We start from the raw sequence: 11,209 nt of genomic DNA on the forward strand, positions 1-11,209 counted from the left end.
TATGAACCTCCCTTCCTCTTTCTGATTGGCTCCCCCTGACGTCACTGAAGGTTGTGTGTCTGTGTGTGTGTTGCGTGTCGTTATGCGGTCGGCGTCGGGTGGATAATGTCGGATGTCGGGCCCAAGTTTGTATAAGGAGTAAATCAGATCATCCTCTCTGGCTGAGGAGAGCAGAGAGGGGAGGTCAGTCCACCAAACATCGAGACAAAAAACTGATATGAGAGTCTGAGAGTCTTTCCCCCTTTTTCTTCGTACAAGAAAAAACAGTTCTTAGCAAAAAACATTATTATAAAGGTCATGGGCGTGATTGCGGTTCAGTTCCAGTTCTGGTTTTAGTTCCATGGACACAATAAAACCCAGATCCCCTCCCCCCTCCCCCCAAACCCCCCTCACCGACCCCCCCACACTCCCACTCCCACCACCACTGGCCTGGTCCTGCTGTGCTGATTGGTTGGGGCGTGGGGGCGTGGGGGTCAGCTGTCCGTCAGCATGTGGTTGGCCTGCGGATGGTCAGCCTGGCGTGCTGGTGATGGTCTTGGCTGTGTAATTCTGGAAGAGCGGCTGCATGAACATCCCCAACGTTCCGAACACGCACACAAACACAAAGATCCAAAGGAAGAGGCGGTCTATCACCATGGCGACGTACTTCCAGTCCTCGCTCACCTGCGGACGGGAAAGAGACAGAGCAAAAAAAAAGGATTTAGGATGAGGTGGAGAGCTAAATGTATGCAGGCGCAATCTCTCTCTCTCTCTCTCTCTCTCTCCCCCCCCCTCTCTCTCTCCTTTGTCTCTCTATCTTTCTGCCTTTTCCCTATGCTGAGGGTTAATGGAGGTGAAGGGTTAATGCGAGCGGAGAATCATTCTGGCACACAGCTCTGATGAGGTTCGACACGAGCCAAGGAAGAGCAGAGGGACACGGTAATGATGGAAGACAGTGAGACAGAGGGTGTGCTGACACCGTAACCCCGCCAATGATGAAGATGGGAGGAAGCGGAGGGTCGATGAGTAACTGTGCCAGGAATGTGAGGCTTTTGGGGCAGTCGGCATAGCGACACGTTGGTAGCTACGCCGACGACAGAAGGACGGTTAATTCCTTTTGTCAGGGTCTTCCAGGAGAGACGGCTGCTCCTCTAACATGCCCCGAGGAGGAGGAGGAGGAGGAGGAGAGATAAAAACGCCGCCCTGCTCTCTACTGTATCCACTCTGATATTCCCGTGCCGGGACAACCCTCTTCCTCTATGCTCACGTCATGCGGCTGCTATAATTACATGTCTGTGTTGAATATTCAGAGCACTAAGACTGCACTGCCAGATCCTCCGTCTCCTCTGCTCAGGCTGGGCTGCAGTGCTCCATGTGTTTCCAGGGGCAGAGCTGAATGTCTGTCACATCTACAGGCTCCATGATGCCTCTGTGCTGACGGCTTACACGTGTAAATACAGCAGGACTTAGAGGGTTAATAAAATACTCACGCTTTGATCGTCGTCTTCACTCTTCATGTGGTTGGCAATGAAGCGAACTCCCTCCACAGCCTCCTCAAAGCCTGGACAGGCTTGTGACAGCAGGTCCTGAGTCAGAGCAGGACCTCCCGCCGCCGCCTGCTTCCCTCTGGGCACGTTCCCGGCGCTCCCTTCCCTCAGCCTGTTGAGACCATCCACAGATCCCCCTCCTGCACCCCCCAGATCCCCTCCAAACTGTTTGACGGACGCCCGGTTCACATAGCAGGTGCACGGGTCGCTGTCCTCCTTGCCAAACACTCCTGGGGAGGATCCCGCTCCGTTTCCCCCGGCGCCGCCCAGCCCGAGGCCCACCATCAGAGCCCCGGCCTCACCGCTGCGCCCTCCTTCTCTCTGCTCCTGGGCTCTCCTCCTTTGGCGTAGCCGCTGACGCTCGCAGCTGTTCCTGGGCTGGCGCATGAAGAGCAGGGCCGGGAGCTTGTTGAGGAAAACCAGTTTAACCCAAGGGGGCATGGTGTGTGTGGTGGGAGAGCGGTGGTGCACGTTAAGCACACACACACTGGTGACAATAGAGAAGGTGACCAGGACCATGGTGAACATCAGGTACTTCCCCACCAGAGGGACGTCTAGCGAAGTAGGCGGAACAATCTTGGAGATCAGCAGCAGGAACACAGTGAGCGCCAGCAGCACGGAGATACAGAGCGTCATCTTCTCTCCGCAGTCAGACGGAAGGTAGAAGACCAGGATGGCCAGCGAGGTGATGAGCACGCACGGGATGATGAGGTTGATGGTGTAGAAAAGAGGCTTCCTACGGATGATGAAGTCATAGGTGATGTCCACGTAGGTGGGGTCACCTGGGTTCTCGTTTCTTCGGCCTGGCAGGGCGATGATGTCCCACTCCCCGCTGGGCGTGAAGTCGTCCATGCTGGCCACGTCGGCGCGAAGAACCAGATCGATCTCGGTGCGGTCGTAGGTCCAGGAGCGGAAGCGAAGGGTGCAGTTCTGCTGGTCGAAAGGAAAGTGCTTGACCTCTATCTTGCAGGCTGACTTGTAGATGGCTGGAGGTAACCAGAAGATACTGCCATCGTAGGAAACCACCGCGTTAGAATAGAACGACACTTCATACACCCCGTCAGCACTGGGAGAGGAAGAGGAAGAGGAAGAGGAGGGAAAGAGTAGAGGAGAAAAGCTGTGAGCTACAGATCAACATCAGTATAAGAGAGACTAGACGTGTCAATCCTGCAGACTCCCACACAGACACACACCTATACAGTATTGATGATGTTGAGGTCATGGGTCAGTGTGTGAGGCGCATCAGTGGGACTTGAATGACTCGAATTCTAGACTGATAACAAAGATCAGATTGGCGGAAGCTGTTCGTCTCAGACCCTCAGTTGGATGTGAGACGAGAGCCGCGGAGTTAAAGCAGGATGACGTCATGACGCAGGCGTATCAAGTTTGACTGGGTCTGAAAATGACCTTCCAACAAATCTCTTGTTGAGTGACAGCATCAAGTCACAACTGTATTTCGTGTTACAGTCGTTGTTTTCTTCTTCTTCCCTGCTTATTATGGGAGCTGCAGCACTATTTAAAGTGGCACATTAGGAGCCGTAGAAGAAAACAGGTTGACCTGGGGTAACAGGATCATTTAAGGATCTTTAGTGAGGCACAGGCCGAAGGACGGAAACAGGAGAAGACAGATCACCGCGCTTTGATATGCACATTTGCATACGCTCAGTTTCCACAACATTAAGTGCTGTGCAACCTTCAGACTGCCACTGTGGGCATTCACTTAGATTCAACTTAAACATTTCACAAGACGCAGGAATGCAGCAACGTAATAAGAGAAGAACTTTACACCGAAGGGATGCGGCTGAGTGGAGACGGGCAAGGTTATGAAACCTGAGACGCATAAACACGTTTTAAACAAAGCCAAACCAAGGAGAGAGACGAGTGCTCACGTGCAACACACAGCCCTGCATGCTTCCTTCCACCTGCTGTGTGTGTGTGTGCGTGTGGTGCAGATGCCTTCGTCTCTGAAGCGTCTCCTGAGGTTTGATAATGCACCGTAAGCGGAGAACATATTCCTACACATGCGGTGTAGAAATGTATTCGTGAGTTTGCGTGATGCTTGAGTGAATTTCTGTAGAGAGGATGTCTGTGTGTGTGTGTGTGTGTGTGTGTAGGTGAGTGCTTTGTGACTCACTTGTTGTACAGCACCACGTCAGGTAGCCAGATGTGTTTAGAGGGCAGCCTGACCTTCAACATCCCATCGAACTCTTCGGGGGCCCAAGTCAGACGGTAGTCCTGCCACTCCTGAGGGACAACAAGGAGGCAAAGCTTAGTCGACCGCCAACTCACACGTCTGACATCACGAGCCACGTTAAACTCCGGGAACATCGTGTGCCGCCTGACCTCTAAGCTTACATCATACTTGGAGCACTCGTCTCATCTCTGACACGGATCGGGGCTTTTAAACGCACCGCAACTCACCGCAACTCCCCGCAAACCAATCAGCAAGAGACCGGCATTATCTTGTTCTATATGATATAGGTCAATCACAGATATCGCCACAGTGAAACTTCGCCGACCTGCGATGAAAACCTGCTCTGGCTGCTCCACGTTACGGCCGCGTCGGAGCTGTAATGCCTGCGCTGATTCGTCTGCAGTAACAGTGATGCATTATGGTCGTTACACTTTGTCTTGGCGGGGGACAGCTGTCCTTGGCTGCACGGCTTCCCTGCAGTAAAGGAGGCCTTGCTGTGCTGATGGCTATTCTACGCTCTGTTACATGTCATCAATCCTAACTTGCTCAGGTGTAAATATACATGTATGCGCGCGTGTGTGTGTGTGTGTGTGTGTGTGTGTGTGTGTGTGTGTGTGTGTGTGTGTGTGTACGTGTACGTGTACGTGAAGGAAGAGAAAGGCATTAAACTATAAATACTCTAATCCAAAATACAGAATCCAATTTGTTTCACGCTATAAAAATACGCCACCCTGCAAATTAAATATCAGGGCTGTTCAGAAATGTGTCATCTGGCTCGTTGTGTTTCTGTATGGATGCATCCATGGATCTAAATTTGGGGATGAAATATAACGCGTCCACGTTGTAATTTGGGCTCCAACACCTGCTCTCGGAAAGCGAGCACATATGCTGATGATGCGCCGTGTGTGTTTGTGTATACGGAATGTGTGCGCTGCAGTGTGCGGCCCCAGCTGGAGGCCGGCACACAGAGAACCTGTCAGGTAGAACAGGATACGAGTTCAGCCAGGGGTCAATGTCTCATACGCTCACAGAACTACTTTATACATGTGTGTGTGTGTGCGATGTGTCCTCGTCGGTTCTCAACACGAAACTTTATCTTGAGTGGGATTGAGGATGTTTGAGGTTTGATGCAGTGTTTGATGTGTGAGGCAGAATGAGACTGGAGCAGCTCCTGGATCAGTGAAACATATGGGATGCAGAGACGCATGTTTCTCCTCCAGTGACTCCACCGTTGCTCATCCGCCTCAGTCTGCTGGTATCACAGTGCAGCATTTCATTATATAATCACAAATCACTGCGTGCTACATATGAACACCGGTGATCTTCAATATCTGTGTGTTCCTTCTTCCCTTTTTCTTTGCGCGGTTGAATGATTGTCACGTTAAGAAGAAGGAGAGGTCTCACCTGCGTCAGCCAGACGTTGGTGGTCATCACCTGCTCCCTCTCGTGCTGCGGAGGAAGAACAGATCAGACACAGGAAGTCAGACGTCTCACTTGTCTGTCTTTGTGACTTGCTTTGCCTGTTGTGAGGACGCAGGACGTCTCCAAACGCTCGCAATGGATTCTTAAAGAAATGCGGCGGATGGATCGACACCGGGCCAGGAATGTATTGATTACGTCATCGATCCGGGATTTTCTAAGATTTACATTGATAGACGACTTCATTTCTCTGCTATAAGGGTAAGACTTGAATACAAATCATGTTAGCAGGAGAGAAAATCAATGCAATTTACAGATTAAGTGACGGAGCGGCTGTCTCTTGTTGATTAACAGCAAGTCTGGGGCAGTTTTCAAAGATACACACACACACACACACCCACACACACACACCCACACACACACACACACACACACACACACATACTCACCACGCTGATGAGTTGGGCCAGTGACACCATCAGCTGCACAGTAACCAACTCTGAGCCGTTGGTCGCCGGGCGGATCAGTTTGTTATAGTGCGCCGGGTTCAGGAGATGCTCCACCAAACGCTCCTCTGTGTCGGCCCCGAGGCTGCCTGCAACGAGAACACCTCAACCATCATCATCATCATCATCATCGTCGGCGGCTTTTTATCGACTTTATTTAAGACAGTAAAGCCACAGCTGTTTCCTGTCTGCGTGTCTGTCTGTATGTCTGTCTGTCTGTCTCCCTCTTGTGATTTGGCGTTGTGTGTGTGTGTGTGTGTGTGTGTTGTGGATGCAAACTCTCAGAGCCCCAGCATTACTCATCACTGCCAACTGGAGCACATCTGCACCGCCTCATACACACTTCTTACAAGATCTGACATCAGGAGAATGAGTCAAGCAGCCGTCTGGATATCTCTATCCGCTCCCTCTCTCTCTCTCTCTCTCTCTCCTTCTCTCTCTCTCTCTCTCTCTCTCTCTCTCTCGTCCCTGCTCTTCATCCCTACCCTTCTGCTGCCTTGCACTTATCCCTGACTGCGACTCCTTTGTAGCTTGAAGGCTATTTTCACTCCATCCTCACTCCCCCCCCCTCCCCCGTCGTCCTTCCCTCCTGTCCCGGTTGCCCCCCCCCACACCCCCCAGTCAGAAGCCGACCGCGCTCATATCTCCGAGGCGGTCGGGTTTGGGCAGAGCTGTCATAACAGCGAGCGCAGGAGGGCCGGGGCGTGACAGAGAGACATGATACGGAGAGGAAAACAACTCGTTCAGCACCCTTCCTCCTCTTTCCGTCCTTCCTTTCTTCCTCTCCTGCCTCCTCTGGCATGTGCTCTCTCCTCCTGTGCTCCATCCTTTCCCTCCTCTGCATAAACACAGAGTCCATTTGGTATTAACTCAATTATGCTCTTTTATTTCCCATTAACGGCCTCAAAAGTGAAGTGAAGTGTTGTGATTTCCCTCTTCCTCACCCTTTGTCTGAACCTATCACAGTGTAGAGTATGATGTGAGTGTGTGTGTGTGTGTGTTCACTGACACTGTGTCCTCCCACCTAGTTCTCCTTTGATCTCTCTCTTCCCCTCCCCTCCCCTATTTGCTTGTAGCGCTGCTGTGCTCACTGAACAGGAACGGCAGCATCTGTCTCTGGATCAATGAGGTCTCTAATCAGGCCCTGTTGCCTTAAAGCGCAATTCCTCTAAATAAAAACCTCCCTCTCCTTCCTTCCTTCCTTCCTTCCTCTGTCCCGTCTCTTCCGTCTGGTTTTGTTTTACAATATCTCTGAAGCAGCTTCTATATTCTCCCCACCCCACCTCCGCTCCCCCTCCTTCCTGTTATCTCCATCTCTCCTTCGCTGACAGCCGCCGTCCTCTTATTGCCTCTTACTGTGCAAATCCAACATCATCAATACAAATCTTGTCAACACGTAGCCTGTAGCTGGTCATTCTGGTCATTTATTGCCCATGACCGCTGCCTCACTTGTTATCTGTATACGTGTGTGTGTGTGTGTGTGTGTGTGTGTGTGTGTGTGTGTGTGTGTGTGTGTGTGTGTGTGTGTGTCTTTCCATAACGCTCACATTCATGAGGCCAATAAGCATTACGGGCTGCCGGAGCGATATGAGCGATGACGCCTGAGGCACTGCAGGATGAGGCTGGATGAGGTCATTAGGGTGAGTAAGTTAAATGTAAACTGATACATGAGATAACTACAAATCCATGACATCCATTTCTGCTCTTTATAAGGCGCTGCAGTGTCAGATTACAGCTGCTTTAGGCTTCATGGGGTTTTTACATGGGATTTCTTAAAAAGCCGGGTTTATTTTATTTTTATTTATGGCAAATTCTCTGCCAAAAAATCAAACCTCAGTGTGTGTGTTACAGTTTTCAGGTCTGCCGGTTTGTGTCTAGCTCAGCTCAACCAGGTTAAGCCAAAGTAAATGCAGATAACAGACTTTTTTCATTCATATTCGTCTGTCGTTGCTCATTTTTCAGAGGAAATGAAATGGATGCAGCATGCGAGCACATATGCTTTACATCTATTCTCAGCATCCACGCTCGGGTCTGCTGGCGTCATCTCTCCCGTCTCTTAACATGTCCAAACACGGGCCGATCCGGTCGCTCACACGTCGCGCTGGCATGCGGCGGCGTGTCGGGGCTAAAGGGCGAGCTGAGTGGTTGTAATGTTGCGGGGAGCTCAGGTTGTATCCTTCGTTGTTTTTCAGTGAAAATATTGCAAACTTAATGTGACACTATGAATATTTCAGCATGGCTCCCCCATTAGACCCTGGAGCTAGAGATGTTACACACACGCACCCACACACACACATCCGAGTGACACAGCACAGGGCAGACGAGGCGGGAGCCATATTCACAATGTTCTCTATACCGTACATCTCATTAAGACAAAGACCCTCAGAAAGACTTTTGGTCGATACAGAATATAATAGTTGTGTCTGTCATGACATTGAGTCACGGCAGAATAAAGACGATGAGGGCAAAGCTGGAGCTAAATGGAATGAACCTATTGGAGCTCTTACAGCGATGAGCTCACTTTCTCCAGCTCAGTCAGAGGGGAGGCTGAAGGAGACACGGGGTCACTTTCTTCTTCGCTTTGCCAAAGAGGCTTTTTGGCCGCAGCTGGGACCTTTTATGCTGAAATATCTTCAGATCAATGAGACAGAGATCCATCGATCCACTGGCAACACCCAACGTGCTCTGAGGTGCCCACAGAGGTGTGATATCCAGATTGATCCAGCACCCAGCAGAAATATCAAAGCACCTTAAAAACAAGCCGCCCTGCTGTGGACGAGCTGCGGGCAGAAGCTTTATCATGACCTAATGTAACCACGGGCAACAAGGGAACTGAGTATGTGTGTGTGTATGTGTGTGTGTGTGTGTGTGTGTGTGTGTGTGTGTGTGTGTGTTAACTGAATCAACAATGGGTGAAATATAAACAAATGTATTCCTGTAATCACTAATAATGATGAAGCGACACGTTTTATATGTCTGTCTACTTTACATTCTTATCAACAGTTTGCCACCAGACTGTGTTTCCGCCAATCCAATGTAAGGATGGAACATTTTAAAGTGTGATTTATGATTTATGAGGTTGTGGAAGGGGAACTATTCAACTTGGCTTGAGGTTGTGGTTGTGTTTAAATTAAATGGGCAGGCAATCAATCACAAGACCAAACCTGAACCAATGAACAGGAGGGCGGAGCTTATACTGATCCCTTATTGTTTTTTAGTTATTTACTTAGTTATGTCACCTTCAGTCCATTGTTACTACAGCATGTTGTGTGGCTGAGTTCAACCACAGAAATCAATATATCAATTATTCAATATCAATATATTGATATATATGTATATACAGTATATATATACATTATTTTGTTATCTGGTTAGAATGTTTTCCATAGTTAAACTCTTTATGATGGTATGGTACAGAAGCTGGGCAAAGCTGATAGAGACTAGATATGTGAAACAGTGTGGACAATAGGAAACAACAAGAGGAAAGACACACACACATTAATCTAGCTTAAGGTGCTCAGCTGTTGAATGAAAGACGAAATGGCTTTCTATCTACAAAGTGCAGATTTCAGAGGCAGCAATAAAACACACCATTTGAACCTAAATGCTAAATCTACAAGCTATAGAACGAGATAATAGAGACAACAGAGACAACAGAGACAATAGAGACAATAGAGACAATAGAAACACCAGGTAACGATGCATCATTTACAGGAGTCTGGCGCTAAATAAACAATGTCAATTAAGGAACAGAAATGTAAGTGTGATTTTACCGTTTGATGACAAGAGCATGTAAGGTCTATTAGGTCTTTGAACATGTGATGTAGCTGCAGACTGTAAGTGCCAAGTTCCCTCAGTGTGAGTTCAGTTTACTCTTACCTTACTAAAGAATCTTACACAATAAATGATCTTCCTCATGTCTCTTATCTGGCTCGTCTCTTTTACTGCTGAAGTTTCTATTAGACCTCCATGCTCTCCCTCTGCTTCTGCTTTATTACTGCTGCACACACACACACACACACAGACACACACACAGACAAAGATGTCTCGCACCGGAGCACTGAATCTCCCAGGGTCTCACGTGCAGCTTCCAGGTTTTCCGCTGCACGACTGCTCTGCATTTCTAATCCCAGACGCAGCCGCTCCCCGCCCACCTGATGGCGTTTACTTGTACCGAGTCATGCAACGTACCAAGGAAGAGAGAAATGTGAGAGAAAAGGGGCAAAGTGAGAGACTAGAGAGAGAGTAGAGAAGAGCAGTGGTGAAGTTATCTGCAGAGATCAGCAGGCTGGAGCAGGGATGCAGAAAAGTGATGACAGGATAAACTGACTGGGCAAGAACTTTCTGAACTGTAGCTCTGCCAAGGAAATGATTAGTTCATATTCTCTCTGCGCACACAGAAAGCTGCTGACCAATGTGCATGCACACACCCGTAAAAACAAAGGGATTGTTGCACCACAGACCTGTTTATTATGCACGGCCTGCTGGGTAAAATGACAAGAAGACGTCCTCCTCACACAACAGGACGGCCAAATCCTCACAGCAGCGTCCAGGACAGGTGGAGAAATGTCCTTGCGCTGATAGTGTGTGAGTGCATTTGGTCTGTGTGTGTGTAAAGGTGAACGTCTTCGGTAAGCTGGACGTTTTTCCCCCAATTCTCATTTATTCTCCTTCCTCAGCTGATTTGTGCTTTTGTGTGTTTGCGCTAAAATGATCCACAGCAGGAGAGAGAAGCTTTAACTCAACTTGTTCTTGTGAATGTGATGTGAATGTAATGAACATTATAGTGCCATCCTGAGCCAGTGTGTGTGTGTGTGTGTGTGTGTTTGAAAAATGCATCAGTTTAGTCCAAATCCAAGTTGAAGCACATCATGTGCTTTCTAAGTACACTTGCTTACTTCACAAAGGTTCATTCTAAAATACGAAATCTTACATTACATTACACATTACATCACGTTATGAGCGTTTTGTCAAAATGCCTGTGCGTGTGTGTGTGTGTGTGTGTGTGTGTGTATGTTTGTCTTTGTATGTTATGCATACTGTGTTTATGGCCTCAGAGGATGAAGATAATTAGATTTGCTCTCTTAAGAGACGATGACTCATTACCACTCCGCTGCTTATGGAGCTGCTTATGTTCGGAGCATTTTCCTTTTTTCCTTGATATCCCTCCGTTTGACCCCATAAATGATCAACCACCTAAAGCAAACACTACCATCAGCAGGCTCAGATTGCTCACACCACTGTCGTCTTTCACTGGCTCGTAGCTTCAGATAGATTGCGTTCAAACCTTTAGGAGCTCATGAAAGTGAAAACGCTGCGTTTAAAGACTTGGCTAGACGACAAAGTATCACATTCCCAATTGTCGCATAAAAGCTTTTTGTGTTATTTTTAAAAACATATCACTCAATCCACTGTTCCTGGAACTTTCACACCATGGAAATTTGGTAAGTGGATCTCTGAGACTTGTAATTGAGTCCCCCTAACCTGAGCTCATGGGTGTCAAATGTGCTACTTTTATTACATGCTTAAAAATAAAGAACATAGCACCATTTATCTTCTACTAA

The 11,209-nt window shown here is 48.4% G+C and overlaps 1 protein-coding gene across 1 annotated transcript; it reads right to left on the minus strand.

Annotated features, from left to right (window-relative positions):
* Positions 1 to 510: 510 nt before the first annotated feature.
* On the minus strand, positions 511 to 5,633 carry chrnb2 (cholinergic receptor, nicotinic, beta 2). Its single transcript, XM_076153833.1, has 5 exons — positions 5,589 to 5,633; positions 5,125 to 5,169; positions 3,661 to 3,770; positions 1,470 to 2,592; positions 511 to 663 (listed from the first exon to the last, which is right to left on the minus strand). Exons 1-5 carry the CDS (start codon positions 5,616 to 5,618, stop codon positions 511 to 513), a joined length of 1,461 nt encoding a protein of 486 aa, XP_076009948.1. The 5' UTR covers positions 5,619 to 5,633.
* Positions 5,634 to 11,209: the final 5,576 nt, after the last annotated feature.

This window comes from Genypterus blacodes, unplaced genomic scaffold, assembly GCF_046128005.1.
Source record: "Genypterus blacodes isolate CSIRO-AG114 ecotype Tasmania unplaced genomic scaffold, CSIRO-AGI_Gbla_v1 ptg000059l_1, whole genome shotgun sequence".
Classification (NCBI taxonomy): Eukaryota; Metazoa; Chordata; class Actinopteri; order Ophidiiformes; family Ophidiidae; genus Genypterus; species Genypterus blacodes.